General features: G+C 38.8%; 2 protein-coding genes across 2 annotated transcripts in view; one reads left to right on the top strand and one right to left on the bottom strand.

Annotated features, from left to right (window-relative positions):
• Positions 1-17,057, top strand: part of LOC127618950 (uncharacterized) — a 435,826-nt gene that overhangs the window by 336,839 nt on the left and 81,930 nt on the right.
• The window catches only part of LOC127618908 (zinc finger protein 845-like), a 58,570-nt gene that overhangs the window by 37,644 nt on the left and 3,869 nt on the right, over positions 1-17,057 (bottom strand). The window contains exons 2-3 of the mRNA XM_052091609.1: positions 13,126-13,658; positions 11,529-12,363 (exon numbers count right to left, since the gene is read on the bottom strand). Coding sequence (XP_051947569.1) covers positions 11,529-12,363; positions 13,126-13,444 — 1,154 coding nt within the window. The 5' untranslated portion in view covers positions 13,445-13,658. The remainder of the gene's footprint in view (positions 1-11,528; positions 12,364-13,125; positions 13,659-17,057) is intronic.

The raw sequence follows: 17,057 nt of genomic DNA, 5'->3' as shown, positions 1-17,057 counted from the left end.
GACTCCACAACTTGAAAGGTGCAAGTTGATACAACTTGAATGAAATAATTTTTATTGCTACCAAAATGTCATAAAATGTTTTTTTTCATGAATCAAACTACATGTTTATTATAAAACAAAATTGTTGTATCTTTTTAGAAATGAAGACGTCTTCTCTGCGTACACAATAGATGTAGAACGTTGCTCTGAGCCACTGATCCAGAGTCAGCTTTTCTCATCCTATTCTCCTACTTACGGGGAGGTGTCTCACAGAGCAGGTCGGCTGCACAAGTCAATGAACTGAGCGAGTATTTCACCTGTGTATCATGTTGTGGACAGTGGAAGACTAGTCTTATAATCCCTCCGCTTAAATGCGTTTACTGATTTTTTGCACATTTGTACTCCTGATTTCTTGCAACACAGGAACTGTAGAGGTGTACAAAAGCAACGGGTTATTTTTTTTTTTTTAAAGTAACTCCGATATTATGGTCTAAAATAACAAATATTGCGTTACTTGAAAAAGTAATCTGATTACGTGACACATGTTACTTTTAGCGCATTACCTCCTACACTGGTTGTAAAAACCAAAACCTGTCAAGACTCGAAACCTTTGATTTCTTGAAATGTGCCGATGGACTAGCCCATATTTTCTATTTTCAAACAGGATTATCAAATGTGAATAAATGGATGTTATCGTATAGTATGTTATATTCTCCTGGCAATAAAAATGAAAGAAAAGGTGAACAGAATTATTCTTCATGAAAGCAGCAAATTAAATATTGTAAAATATTTTTAATAAGAATTGCAATTTTCTATTCCATGAATTAGACGAAGTATAATTTGTATAATATTTGTCTCAATACATGTGTTTGAGTTTTACATGACATGCTATGCAAATGAAAACTGTAGATTACATGCTTTGTTATTAGTTATCTCTCTAGTATTTTATTAGTAGTTACTATTTGCTATTAACCTATGTTGCCCCAAAGCTGAATAACATTGATTATTTTTCCCCCAGCTATAAAGGGCACCTGCACACAGTGTGGCCAATCATTTACATTTATGCATTTGGCAGAAGCTTTTATCCAAAGTGCACTTAATACAGGGACAATCCCCCCAGAGCAACCTGGATTTAAGTGCCTTGCTCAAGGACACAATGGTGGTGACGGTGGGGATTGAACCAGCAACCTTCTAATTAACAGTTATGCGCTTTAAAAAAAAATCATGTACACAAGTATTCCAAATCTTTGCCAAGACACTTAAAATTGAGCTCACGTGCAGTTGATTGGACATGATCTGGAAAGGCACACACCTGTCTATATAAGGTCCCACAGTTAACAGTGCATGTCAGAGCACAAACCGAGCCATGGAGTCAAAGGAATTGTCTGATGACCTCTGAGGTACTCTTCCTCCCATTGCTCGCTAGATAGCATCAATGTGGTCGAGCCACTTCCACTTTTCCTTGATGGTTCTGTAGTCACATTTATGATTTTTTATTTTCCCTAACTGTTGGTAGGTCTGGTGGTAGCCGTGTGTGGCCAACAGCTGAGACACTTCCTGAAAGACTTTCCATTTTGTGTCGTTTCGTTTGTCGCTAATGAGAGGAATGTCTGCACCTCATTTATTGAACACAACGTGGTTTTGCGCACAGCCATTTCTTTTTACAATTTGAAAGTCGAGTGAACAAATGATACTGCTATCGCTGTAGCCAACTTTAAAACTAGCAGGATGATGTCCCGTGTAGCAAATCCAGTGACACTTGTAGTGACGATTCTCTCTGACCAATCAGTGATCTGCAGGGTTTTGACATCACATGTAGAATCGGCACGGCTCGCTTGGAACCTCGACCGAGGTGGTACTAAAAAAAGTATCCGGTACCAGGTACTATCCACAGTGGAAAACTCCCCAAAAAGCGAGCAGAGTCTAGTTGTACTGGGCAGTGGAAAAGCCCCATAAGTTTGTTGTATCTAGGACTTATGGTTTTTGCTGAAAAAACACTTTTAAGGCAGAAAACAGAATAAGAAAAAATCAGTACAAAAACATTAGGATTAGAGCACCTTTGGTGCTTGGCCCCCTAATTAAAAGACATGGTGCAACAGTTTTTAGCATTTTCTTTTTCTTTTGTTTCTGCACTTTTTAATTATGCTGTACTAAACTGATTAATGACTGATGTATTCCATCCTGAAATCAGAGACTTTCCCTTTGAAATCTGAATGCAACTAGATCACACAATATAATAAGAAACATACCAAAAGGAATAAAATCATCATCGCTCTGTTGTTTCACTGCTGTGGATTCTCCTCTCATCTTCATCAGGTTCCTGCAGTCCAGCAGCTTCACTGAACACATCTTCATCTTCAATGGTATCTGCAGCATCTGCTGTTTTCCAGCGTTACAGACAGAAGTCAGAGACTCTGTGGAGGTTTGATCATCATCTTCTCCTTCTCTTTGTTGTTCCTCTGCTGTGTTTTCTTCATTTATCTCCTCCAGCTTCACTTCAATCTTCACAGGTATCTGCTGTTCCTCAACTTTACAGACAGAAGCCAGAGACTCTGAGGAGGTTTGATCATCATCATCATCTTCTCTCTGTTGTTCCTCTGCTGTGTTTTCGTATTTTATCTCCTCCAGCTTCACTTCAGTCTTCACTGGTATCTGCAGCATCTGCTGTTCTCCAGTGTTACAGACAGAAGTCAGAGACTCTGTGGAGGTTTGATCACCCTGATTACCGGCTGTAGAACAGAGTAAAGTGAGCTGTGAGTCCTGTGTGTCTCTGGATCTCTGTTCAGAGAGTTTGTCCAGCAGTCGCTGTGGTGTGGACTGATCTCTGCCGCTCCACACTGAATCCTGACATTCTGTGGAGGTCCCATCAGTCACACACACTGAAGATTGACAGGAAACCTTTTCCAGCTCCTGACAAACACAACACAATCACATCTGTACCGTTCATCACATCATTTAAAAAATTACAATCTCAACTTTAAGGATGAAATGAATGTTTAACCTGTAACCTGTCGTCTCTCTCCATCAGTTTTGACTTCAGTGACGTCACCTCTTTCTTCAGCTGAGATATCCAGCATCTTTAAGGAAATCATACAGTTAAAAATTAAGAGATCACAGCAAAAATTACCAGTTTCTCTGGATTTACCATTTATAGGTATTTGTTTCAGTAATGAAAATGTCTGTTTTATTCTATAAATTACTGATAACATTTCTCCCAAATTCTAAATAAAAATATTGTCATTTAGAGCATTTATTTGCAGAATATGAGAACTGGCAGGGACGGATTAACCACCGGGCTGATTGGGCAGTTGCCCAGGGGTCTCTATTATAAATCCACATAAATGTCAGCCTTATGTGAAATAACATTTGTTTGGCCAAACGAGTGTTGGACAACAGCAGAGCGAGCAAGTGACTGTTGGGACAAGCTCAGGGAATCTGCGTCTCACAGGTGCAGTGCGTTTATTTGAAGGACTACAGAAAACAGCATCTGATTCACAAAACGCTTCCAAACACAGAGATAAGGTGCAGTTTACCCTGGCTGTGTACAAAGCTGATGGTTTAAATTCATATAAGCAACAGAATTCGTGCAACAGTATAAAGGACTTTAAAATGTTTAAGTCCTGCATGCATTTAATGATAAGGAGAAAGTAGGGTTGTGATGGCTGACCAACATCACGATGTCGAGCCACCATCGTGATGCCACGCCCCCTTTTGCGAGTCTTGCTAGTGTGACTCACTAATCCAAGTCTCTTCTATAGTTAACCTAAAAACTTTGCAGGGATTGCTCTGTAAATTAAATTGAGAATATAACTAATGCATATATGTATATGCCAGAGACGTGACGTGTTAGTCTGTGAAAATACCGTGTCAGGCAGGCTACACAAATATTGATCTTGACATTGTTAGCTTCTTGTCTTTTTTTTTACATGTCTTACACTGTACATTTAGATTAAACTATTTTATGTTGTAGGCTACTAGAAAATAGACTTTATTAATTAATTATTAGTAGTTGTGTCTCAGAAAATCTTGCTCATTGTCACATAGCTCTTTACACTGAAGCGGCAGTTTAAGATAAACCCAGACCAGCGAACGTCAAATAACTTTTGTCTGGTTAATACTTTTAAAGAAACATTTCCTTGGCCATCAATCCATAATGTCAAATCAAATGAAAGAAACAAGGTGAATATGAATAACACACATTTATTAAAACATAGAAGAACAACAAATAAAACAAGAAAACGGAACAACACTCAGACCGAAACTCGGCATTAACATTTCACTTATAATTAGCAGCACAATTAACTTCAGCACAGGCTACAAAATAAATTATGTTATTGAAATATTGTAAAGTGGTCATATGAACTACACAAATGAACGTTTAAAAAATAATATGCAAAATCGAATAGCTCCGCAACGGATGGAGAAAAATGCGTAAAGAAGTCTACTATCTTTCACCATAGACCATGTTTAAATTTCGATGTTTCTGGCCAGAAATACCAACATATTCACTTTATCTGGTTTTAATAAGCTGCGGATTGGAGTAACTACACTACCCGCTGTGCTGAAGACCCGCTCTGATGGAGTACTGGTAGCACACATGCACAGATATTTCCGTGCTAATCTTGCCATGAACGGAAACCTTTTGTCGTTCGTTTTCCACCAAGTCAGCGGGTCCTCTTCCCCATCAATGGCCATTTCCTGCAGGTAGTCATTTCTGCCTCGACCTTTTGCTCATTGAGTAAAATAACGAAATTATTGTTTTTAAGTGGAAAATAGTATTTATGTAAAGAGATATATTAAAATAAAAAGTGCACAACTCTTCTTAAGTGAAAGTTAAAAAAAAAAAATGCTTCACGTGTCGTGCAACCTACTGATAAAGCGCCGACGAGTCATTAGTTGGGTTAGTAAAATAACGAAATTATAATTTTTCATATCATTTTTGAAAATTATATGAAATTATATTAAACCGCCACCCCCCACCGACGATATCATCGTCCATCGCGATGTTTTACTGTCAACATCGTCAACTGCCAATTTAGGGGACATCGCCCAACCCTAGGAGAAAGGTGCCTTAATACATTAACCATGTCTCGAATATTCATGTTCACACGTGAACTGCCATCATTGATAAGAAACATGTCTAAACGACTTGCCTCCGGTAAAACAACTGGCATCTAAAACATCAAGAAACACACAATTATCTGCCAAGTACCGGGCGGAACAATATCCCAGTGACTACTAGGAGTCTGGCCAACAGCTTTTCTGTAAGTTTTGCCAACACACTATTGACTGGACTCGTAGAGATACCTGCAATGACCATCTAAAATCGAGAGTCCATCTCAAGGATTTTGTTGCAATGTGTGCAGAGACGGACATACCGCTTGAGAAAATGAGGAAGATGCGTCCCTTTCTTTTGAAGCATTGCAAACAGGGAGGCGCACTACCAGAAAACGAAAGTAGCCTGAGACAGATTCACCTGCCGCGCGTCTTTGAACAACACATGCAAAAAGTCATGCAAGAGATCCGCGGAAAGAAAATCTTCATTGTTGTCGATGAAACTTCAGACAACCGAGATCGGAGTGTCCTCAACATTGTAATAGGTGAGTGTTTATTAAATTAGCATTGGCTTTTATTGTAGTAAATCGATTGTAGGTTTAACAATGCTAGGTATTCTATAACTTTGATTTAGCTCATTATAATTCATGTACATTTCTAATATTAACACCTAAGGCACATTAGTCTATTTGGAAGAAGTATTAAGTATTTTTCCAATTTGTTTTTTATTTAATTCAACAGGTAATGAAGGAAAATACTTTCTAACTGATGTGATCTTCATGGAGAGCTGCAACTATTCATCATTTTCTCAGGCAGTGCTGCAGTCTCTCCACAACAGTCAGATGAACTTAAATGACATTCTGGCTGTGGTAAATGACAATGCATCATATTGTCTTAAAGCCTACAAAGATGTATTGAAGGGTCTAATGCCTAACAGTGTGCATGCAACCTGCTTGTGCCATGTCATCAATTTGGTGGGAGAGACCTGGCAACACTACAATTACTTCAGCGAGGTCACAGTTTTAGTGATGTGAGTGAAATCTGCTTTCTTCAAAAAACCGGCAAGAAAGAGGAGATGACTGTTGACAATAAAGGAGGCTGTGAAGCACAAGGTATCTCCTGAGCCAGAAAATACAAGATGGAATAGCTGGTTCCAATCAGTTCAGTACCATGCTGACCATGTCCATCTCTACAAGGAGTTTTTTATGGCTGAGAATTCCTCCGCTCAGGCAGTTAGAAACATCCTAGAACTGCTTGATACAGATGACAAGCTAGAGGCCCTGCAGGTGAAGCTGACCTTCATCTCTGAGGGGTGTGGCAAACTAGTTACAGCTCTGAGAGTGCTTGAGGGCACCCACACTCCCCACAGTAGTCTCTGCTTATAACATCATTTCACAAGCGCTCTTCTCTCTTAGGAGTTCTTTTTCAGTTTTTTTTGTGATTTACATCACCCCTCCTGAGCAGGGAGGACAATTTATAATAAAAATAAATTAATATATATATATAGTTGCACCACCTGTTCTTAAGTCAAGATTTAACTAGTAGTTCGTAAGCTTCTCTTGGAGGTAAGGCTGTTGAAATTTTAGTCTCAGAAAAATACAAAAATAGTATTAATAATAATAAGTTTATGTAACATAATATGTTGGCTTTCTCAAGCAACATAGTTATGTCATCTTGAAGCATGTTAGGTTTGGAAAACCATCAGTCAAAATTACATTTGGTTTATTGGTCACTATGTTTGTTCGCTATTCCAGGATTAAGTTCATCCATATACCGCTTAAAATTATATTCCTGTAAAAAAATAAATGTCGACCATTACAAATTTTCGAGCATTTTTGAGCGTCGCCAGTCAGAGTTTGTGCTCCAAAAACAAATGTTCCGTCACTCGGATGGATATGAGTTGTAAAGGTTCCGACATGGTTATTTTTATCCGTCATTAGTTGCTTTTTCATTATTTCTCCATTGAGAGAGAGACAGACAGACGCGCACACACACACACACACACACACACAATATATATATTGTCAAAAAGTTGATAACGCCATCCTACCCGTGTTAAAGGGGAAAAATACACATCGAAAAATATAAAAGATTGGGCACGTACCGAAATAAGTTCCTCTTCTTTTTTTGGGTGTTTTATGGCGGTTTAACAAACTTAACTTGTTGGCAAACAAACGATAGGTGCATTCCCGCCACACCGAAATAAGTTCTTCTTCTTCTTTGGAGTCATTGGCGGTTTGCAAAACAGCTCTTGATGCTTTACCGCCACCTACTGGACTGCGGGATAAAAGTTCTAAAAAACGTATTCACGATCTTTTCATTATATTCAGTATGTGTGTGTCTGGGTAGGGTTGCACCAACTGTGCATAAGGTCTCACTTAATTTGAAACAAAGTTCACACTAAGGGATTAGTAACTGCTAGTTAGTTTGTAACTAAGTCGGTGCTTAATTTGGTTGCACCAACTGTTCTTAAGACAAGACTTAATTAGTAGTTCGTAAGCTCTTCGTAAAGTAGTCACATAATATGATGTTTACCTGTATTTATCCAATGAACAGCCTTCATATTTGTACACAGATGTGTTAAAAAGCCATCCGTTTCAGTTTTATTTTGTTACAGTTGATGTTTAAACCTTGTTTGCTCACGTAACTGTCAGCTGTCATAAATTATATCCCCATTAAAATACGAAGCGTAATAAAAGTAGATTTAGATAAATGGTATATTTGCCCTGTGTAAATAACAATATATAGGAACTGTATCTGAAATAAATAAGAGGTGATAAATAAATACTAATACAACAGGCTGGAAAAATAGACATTTGTTCATTTTAATATCATATATATATTTTGAATGTGTTGACACTTGACACCGGGCGACACACCCTGAAAACTGCACCATTAGATCTGCTTCAAGCATAAAAGTTTGTTTTATTTTCTCTCTCTCAAATGTAAACGAGTGTAAATATCAACATCATACTGTATGTCAAAAGATTGATGCCATAAAATATCAGTCTGCTTTTTTATTCCAATCGTTAATCATTTATACATATTTAGTTTGTTTGTAGAGTTATGTCCTACCCGAGTTTAATGTGCAATACTCAAATATTTAGTAGTGCATAAATTGTGACTAAGTGCCCATTTACGTCAAGGCTATGTCGTAATTTACGTATAGCTGGTGCAACCGGCCCCTGGTGGTTAAATTATCAAAAAATTATTACAGTTACATTAGTGACATCAGACAACACACCTTATTCACAGCATCACAACTCATTTTTAATGAGATAAACAGAGAAATGTATTTTAAATTTCACTGAACAGAGAACTAAACTGTCCCAAATATGCTACATGTGTCTCATGTCAGCAGAAGGAGCGCCCTGTCCCGTGCAGTCCCATACAACATTGGATGGTCACTGAACCTTTTGATGCTTACATACATGGCCGTTACTAGTCACAGGAGAATTAGGTGGTTGCCTCGGGCAGCACCATAGCTGAAGGGGTGGCACGGTCAAAAACGATCAAGGTGGACAACATTGTTTACTCTACGTTATTTTACTGAAGTGTCTAAAAGTTCTGCACAGTACTGTAAATCCACACACACAAACATGTTTTCTCAATTAATACAAAGACCTTCCTGAAGTGTCCTTTTCTCTTTTGTGAGAAATTAACAAAAATTCGAGAGCGATTTTTCCGGGTGCCCCTCGCAGAATGCGAAACACCAAAAACACAAGAGGAATGTGAAAGTGATTTCTCTGTTTCTCATCCACACCTATCACATCGCTTCTGAAGATACGGATTTAACCACTAGAATCTTATGGATTACTTTTATGCTGATTTACGTTTGTTTATTTGTTTGTTTAACTTTAAAATGTTGCCACCCATTCACTTGCATTGTATGGACCTACAGAGCTGAGAAATTCATTCACATCTGGGGTTGCATGAGGGTGAGTAAATAATGAGAATTGGAATTTTTGGGTGAACTATCCCATTAAGGGCTCTTGTCAGATCTGGATGAATGTGTCAATATGAAGAGAGGTTTGGAAACATTTCTAATAATTATTACAGTGAAAACATGAAAATGTCCCACAAGGATATTATATATAATGCTGAAATATAATGCCTCCTTTCGCCATTTCATAGCTTTTAAAGTCCTGTGTGGATTCTTATTTCAGTGTAGTTACAGTATTTAGATAATTAGTTCTGAACAGCAGTACCGCCGCGCTCTAAATGCAGAGTACACAACCTACGTAGGGCACCAACCCTGATCGTGGAACACTTGCTGTGTCTGAAACCGCCCCCATCCACTAGATAGTGCACTATTTCTAATTTTTGCTATTTTGTAGGAATGTCTGAATACTGAGTGAGCCACTCCTTCCCTAATTTTGTTCACTCATTCTTACCCACAATGCACTCTAACTTCAAGTGTACATTTCAAGTACACTCGATGACTGATAATTTCCCACAATCCACCACGGGGAAGACGTATGAGCTGGGAGTTCACTGCTTCCTTCACTCCTGCAATGCTTTATTTGATTCTGAATGTAGTAAATAACTTTTGACAAATCATTACTTGATTAATATTACATAATTACATACAGATACATTTTAAAATGTACTCTTTATTTGATCAAACTTGTTTACTCTTTATATTAACACACAGTATACTTTAAAAATGACAAACAGAAGGAAGATTTATTTATTGACGTTTCTGCACCTTGACAGTCTCATCACGCGCAGCTGTAAACTTCCGCTCTCATAAAAGTCCCATTCAATAATCTCTCAATAAATTACACATTAGTTCAAATTAAACCCAATAATGTAATGACAGTAACGCCACACATTGTAAAGAAGTATGTATTAGAAATTTACTTGAGAGTAAAAAGTACCCACTTTTAGACATACTCTTAAAGTACATTTTCCCCAAAACGTTACTCAAGTAAATGTAACAGAGTAAATGTAACGCGTTACTACCCACCTCTGATGGCGAGCCAACCGAACTAGTCTGTAACCTGTGAATTGAATCAATTGTGCCATTAAGTGGTAAGACAATTTTATTAATTCAAAAGAGTCGATTACCGGAGGGTTGGCGGACATATCGGCGAAGTCGACTCAGTTGAAGGAAGAGAAATCATCTTAATTTCTGCAGGAAAAAGGGTGAGACGTGGATTGCTCAGCGGCCTCCTTCGGATCCGTCAGTGTACTCGTTGGAACACAGAGAAATCTCGGCTTGTCCAGGGAGATGGAGATTGTATGGCCAAAGTTCAGGTATGTACATTATTTCCTTGGACAACGAGGCTACACCTGGGAGACGCAGGGCTGCAATTACACGTGGTGCATACTGTCACTGGAAGCAAAGCTTAGAAGGATCTCTGAGGTATTTTACTCTCGATGATGTCATGGTTGAAGGGTGTGTTCTGTTGTGCATTTCATCTAACAGGAGTTGAGAGTTCAATCCTTCACAATTACATACATAGGTGTAAAGTGAGCAAGGCTTGATGGGATCTGTAGTCTGTTTGGACTCCTTTGTTTTGTGTTATCAGGCTTTGAGTGTTCCTACAGGCCGAAGTCAGGATTTATGACTGTACTGTATGTAGGCCTGCCTTTGTCTCCTATCTGAGTACATGAGATCCAACACTAATATTAGTCAATTCAGACACTAGACACAACCTCAAATTATGAATGATTGGCTTTAATAATGACATCAGAAGTATGTTAACACACAGCAGGCAAGTCAATATATACTTGAAATAATCAAAGTTTAACAAAATATTGTATTATTTATCTTATCATCATTAAAATGGGGGAAGAGGTTTTGCAGATGCAGGACACCATACTGGGACCTAAGAGCTGTTGGTGTGCAAGATTAGCTGCCAATAGAGCTGAACAATTAATCTTTCAAAGATCACAATCTCGATTAGATATTAAGCAATTTCGGATTTGGGTCGGGGCATAAAATCTGACGGTATCATTCAGGCTGGGAAGGCTCGGACCACACATCTCGGGTACGGGTCAGGTTTAATTTTAAGACCCCTGCAGACCTCTACTACTTGGGCAAATCTTTCCATGTGTATGTAGATTACTTAATTGGCTGAAATTCTTCCCACATGAAGAGCATTGGTATGGTTTCTCTCCGGTATGGATTCTCTCATAAATATTTTGGTTTTGTGGCTTAGTCAAAGTCTTTTCAAAGTGTGAGACAAACTTTTTTTGGTTTCCTTCCCTTGTCCCTCCCTCATCCATGTAGACAGAGATGACCTGCCAGCAGATGGGGGGTCATGTATTTTCAGGGTTTGTGGCGCGGTGGTCACGTGAGTGGGCTAAATCACAGAAATAGTAAGCAGAAGGTTGATGGCTTGATTCCCACAGCCACCACCACTGTGTGCACTGTAAGTCACTTTGGATAAAAGCGTCTGCCAAGTACATCAATGTTTTTCCAGTGTGAGCACTTGTAAGGTTTCTTTCCATTGTGAATTCTCTCGTGTATTTTCAGGACATCTGATCGAGTGAAACTCTTTCCACAGTGTGAGCACTTGTAAGGTTTTTCTCCAGTGTGAAATCTCTCGTGATTTTTCAGGTGTTGTGTTTGAGTGAAACTCTTTCCACAGTGTGAGCACTTGTAAGGTTTTTCTCCAGTGTGAATTCTCTCGTGTGTTTTCAGGTGTTGTGATTGAGTGAAACTCTTTCCACAGTGTGAGCACTTGTAAGGTTTTTCTCCAGTGTGAAATATCTCGTGAATTTTCAGGTCATGTGACTGAGAGAAACTCTTTTCACAGTGTGAGCACTTGTAAGGTTTTTCTCCAGTGTGAATTCTCTCGTGTATTTTCAGGTGATGTGATTGAGTGAAACTCTTTCCACAGTGTGAGCACTTGTAAGGTTTCTCTCCAGTGTGAATTCTCTCATGTCTTTTCAGGTGTTGTGATTGAGTGAAACTCTTTCCACAGTGTGAGCACTTGTAAGGATTTTCTCCAGTGTGAATTATCTCGTGAATTTTCAGGTCATGTGACTTAGTGAAACTCTTTTCACAGTGTGAACACTTGTAAGGTTTTTCTCTAGTGTGAATTATCTCGTGTATTTTCAGGTTCTGTGACTGAACGAAACTCTTTCCACAGTGTGAGCAATTGTAAGGTTTTTCTCCAGTGTGAAATCTCTCGTGTATTTTCAGGACATCTGATCGAGTGAAACTCTTTCCACAGTGTGAGCACTTGTAAGGTTTTTCTCCAGTGTGAAATCTCTCGTGTGTTTTCAGGTGTTGTGAATGAGTGAAACTCTTTCCACAGTGTGAGCACTTGTAAGGTTTCTCTCCAGTGTGAATTCTCTCATGTCTTTTCAGGTCGTGTAATCGAAGTCAAACTCTTTCCACAGTGTGAACACTTGTAAGGTTTTTCTCCAGTGTGAATTCTCTCGTGTATTTTCAGGTTGTGTGACTGAGTGAAACTCTTTCCACAGTGTGAACACTTGTAAGGATTTTCTCCAGTGTGAATTCTCTACGCGTGTATTTTCAGGTCATGTGACTGAGTGAAACTCTTTTCACAGTGTGAGCACTTGTAAGGTTTTTCTCCAGTGTGAATTCTCTCGTGTGTTTTCAGGTGTTGTGATTGAGTGAAACTCTTTCCACAGTGTGAGCACTTGTAAGGTTTTTCTCCAGTGTGAAATATCTCGTGAATTTTCAGGTCATGTGACTGAGTGAAACTCTTTTCACAGTGTGAGCACTTGTAAGGTTTTTCTCCAGTGTGAATTCTCTCATGTGTTTTCAGGTGTTGTGATTGAGTGAAACTCTTTCCACAGTGTGAGCACTTGTAAGGATTTTCTCCAGTGTGAATTATCTCGTGAATTTTCAGGTCATGTGACTTAGTGAAACTCTTTTCACAGTGTGAACACTTGTAAGGTTTTTCTCTAGTGTGAATTATCTCGTGTATTTTCAGGTTCTGTGACTGAGCTAAACTCTTTCCACAGTGTGAGCAATTGTAAGGTTTTTCTCCAGTGTGAAATCTCTCGTGTGTTTTCAGGTGTTGTGAATGAGTGAAACTCTTTCCACAGTGTGAGCACTTGTAAGGTTTCTCTCCAGTGTGAATTCTCTCATGTCTTTTTCAGGTCAGTATAATCGAGTAAAACTCTTTCCACAGTGTGAACACTTGTAAGGTTTTTCTCCAGTGTGAATTCTCTCATGTATTTTCAGGTCATGTGACTGAGTGCAACTCTTTCCACAGTGTGAGCACTTGTAAGGTTTTTCTCCAGTGTGAAATCTCTCGTGTGTTTTCAGGTGTTGTGAATGAGTGAAACTCTTTCCACAGTGTGAGCACTTGTAAGGTTTCTCTCCAGTGTGAATTCTCTCATGTCTTTTCAGGTCGTGTAATCGAGTCAAACTCTTTCCACAGTGTGAACACTTGTAAGGTCTCTCTCCTGTGTGAACTCTCATGTGTGTTTTAAGATGAATTTTATATGTAAAATGTTTTCCACACTGAGAGCAGGTGAAAGTATTTTTGGCAGTTCTTTGAGACTTTTTGATGGGCAATTCTTTTTAGTCTTTGAACAACTCAAATAATTTTCTCCAGTTTTGAAAATATGAACTTTCTGAAATTTCTCATCCACTTCATTCAGCTCTTGAATTTCCCCGCTCACCTTCATCGGGTCTAAAACACAATAAGAGGGACAAATGTTAAAGACATGTTTTTAAAACACCAATTTAATTTAATACAGTAACTGCATTTCATGATTATGGTTTAGATTGAATTAGCCTCAGTCACAGAAAGACAACATGAAGTTGAACACAAATGAATGATTCTTATGAGCCAGCTCTGTTGAAACTACAGCGCAAAACACACAGTGCTTCCAGTATAGTCTGATGAATAAATTATTTTTCTCAGTGCACGCTTGTTTTGAGTTGATCCACGGTGAGTACAGACTCCACAACTTCAAAGGTGCAAGTTGATACAACTTGAATGAAATAATTTTTATTGCTACAAAAATGTCATAAAAATGTTTTATTTCATGAATCAAACTACATGTTTATTATAAAACAAAAATGTTGTATCTTTTTAGAAATTAAGACGCCTTCTCTGCGTACACAATAGATGTAGAACGCTGCTCTGAGCCACTAATCCAGAGTCAGCTTTTCTCATCCTATTCTCCTACTTACGGGAGGTGTCTCACAGAGCAGGTCGGCTGCATAAGTCAATGAACTGAGCGAGTATTTCACCCTGTGTATCATGTTGTGGCCAGTGGAAGACTAGTCTTATAATCCCTCCGCCTAAATGCGTTTACTAATTTTTGCACATTTGTACTCCTGATTTCTCGCAACACAGGGACAGTAGAGGTGTATAAAAGCAACGTGTTATTTTTATTTTTTTTAAATGTAACTCCGATATTATGGTCTAAAATAAAAAATATTGCGTTACTTGAAAAAGTAATCTGATTACGTGACACGTGTTACTTTTAGCGCATTACCTCCTACACTGGTTGTAAAAACAAAACCTGTCAAGACTCGAAACCTTTGATTTCTTGAAATGTGCCGATGGACTAGCCCAAATTTTCTATTTTCAAACAGGATTATCAAATATAAATAAATGGATGTTATTGTATCATATGTTATATTCTCCTGGCAATAAAAATGAAAGAAAATGTAAACAGAATTATTCTTCATGAAAGCAGCAAATTAAATATTGTAAAATATTTTTAATAAGAATTGCAATTTTCTATTCCATGAATTAGACGAATATAATTTGTATAATATTTGTCTCAATACATGCATTTGAGTTTTACATGAAATGCCATGCAAATCAAAACTGTAGATTACATGCTTTGTTATTAGTTATATGTCTAGTATTTTATTAGTAGTTAATATTTGCTATTAACCTATGTTGCCCCAAAGATGAATAACATTGATTATTCTTCCCCCAGCTATAAAGGGCACCTGCACACAGTGTGGCCAATCATTTACATTTATACATTTGGCAGACGCTTTTATCCAAAGCAACTTAGTGCACTTAATACAGGGACAATCCCCCCAGAGCAACCTGGAGTTAAGTGCCTTGCTCAAGGACACAATGGTGGTGACTGTGGGGATTGAACCAGAAACCTTCTAATTAACAGTTATGCGCTTTAAAAAAGTATTCCAAGTCTTTGCCATTACACTAAGACTTGAGCTCAGGTGCATCCTATTTCCACTGATCATCCTTGAGATGTTTCTACAACTTGATTGGAGACCACCTGTGGTAAATTCAGTTGATTGGACATGATTTGGAAAGGCACACACCTGTCTATATAAGGTCCCACAGTTAACAGTGCATGTCAGAGCACAAACCGAGCCATTGAGTCAAAGGAATTGTCTGATGACCTCTGAGACAGGATTGTGGAAATGGAAGAAGTTTGGAACCACCAGGACTCTGCCTAGAGCTGGCTGTCCGGCCAAACTGAGCGATCGGGGGAGAAGGGCCTTAGTCAGGGAGGTGACCAAGAACCCGATGGTCACTCTGACAGAGCTCCAGCTGCTTCTATGTGGAGAGAGGAGAAACTTCCAGAAGAACAACCATCTCTGAAGCACTCCGCCAATGAGGCCTGTATGGTAGAGTGGCCACACAGAAGCCACTCCTCAGTAAAAAGCACATGACAGTGTGTCTGGAGTTTGCCAAAAGGCACCTGAAGGACTCTCAGACCACGAGAAACTAAATTCTCTGGTCTGATGAAACAAAGATTGAACTCTTTGGCCTGAATGGCAAGACTGGGGCGAAGGGTCGTTGTCCTGTTGGACGATGAACCTAAGCACACAGCCAAGATAACAAAGGAGTGGCTACGGGAAAACTCTGTGAATGTCCTCGAGTGGCCCAGCTAGAGCCCAGACTTGAACCCGATTGAACATCTCTGGAGAGATCTGAAAATGGCTGTGCACCGACGCTCCCCATCCAACCTGATGGAGCTTGAAAGGTCCTGCAAAGAAGAATGGGAGAAACTGCCCAAAAATAGGTGTGCCAAGCTTGTAGCATCATACAAAAAAAGACTTGAGGCTGTAATTGCTGCCAAAGGTGCTTCAACAAAGTATTGAGCAAAGGCTGTGAATACTTATGTACATGGGATATTTTAAGTTTTTTTATTATTAATACATTTGCAAAGATTTAAAACAAACTTCTTTTACGTTGTCATTATGGGGTATTGCTTGTAGTATTTTGAGGACAATTATGAATTTAATCCATTTTTGGAATAAGGCTATAACATAACAAAATGTTGAAAAAGTGAAGCGCTGTGAATACTTTCAAGATGCACTGTAAACAAATATAGTGAAAAGGACTTAAATATTTATATTTATAAGTTTCTCACCCAAATTATTGAATTGCTTTATAAGAGATTAAATTAAACACTGGAGTCATATGGATTACTTTTACAATGATTGTCTGTGCTTTTTTTTTTCTTTTTGGCACTTTTCCACTGCACGTTACGGTTTGACTACGCTCTCTCGGTTTACTTTTCTTAAGCTTGCTTTTCCACTGCAGTTAAGTGAAGCTTTCAAGCAGAATATAGAGTTAATGTGCCATCCTCCATCGTGGAACTCCAACAACGCCATGACTGAGTCCAAGGTACTCTTCCTCCCATTGCTCGCCGGTCTAGATAGCGTCAATGTGGTCGAACCACTTCCACTTTTCCTTGATGGTTCTGTAGTCACATTTAAGATTTTTTTTTATTTTTTTTACTTTTCCCTAACTGTTGGTAGGTCTGGTGGTAGCCGTGTGTGGCCAACAGCTGAGACACTTCCTGAAAGACTTTTTCCATTTTGCGTCGTTTCGTTTGTCGCTAACGAGAGGAATGTCTGCACCTCGTTTATTGAACACGACGTGGTTTTGCGCACAGCCATTTCTTTTTACAATTTGAAAGTCGAGTGAACAAATGATATTGCTATCGCTGTAGCCAACTTTAAAACTAGCGGGTTGATGTCCGGTGTAGCAAATCCAGTGACACTTGTAGTGACGATTCTCTCTGACCAATCAGTGATCTGCAGGGTTTTGACATCACATGTAGAATCGGCACGGCTCGCTTGGAAC

This window comes from Xyrauchen texanus, chromosome 25, assembly GCF_025860055.1.
Source record: "Xyrauchen texanus isolate HMW12.3.18 chromosome 25, RBS_HiC_50CHRs, whole genome shotgun sequence".
Classification (NCBI taxonomy): Eukaryota; Metazoa; Chordata; class Actinopteri; order Cypriniformes; family Catostomidae; genus Xyrauchen; species Xyrauchen texanus.
The sequence above is the reverse complement of the archived record's forward strand: the minus strand, read 5'-3'. Positions and strand labels throughout refer to the sequence as shown.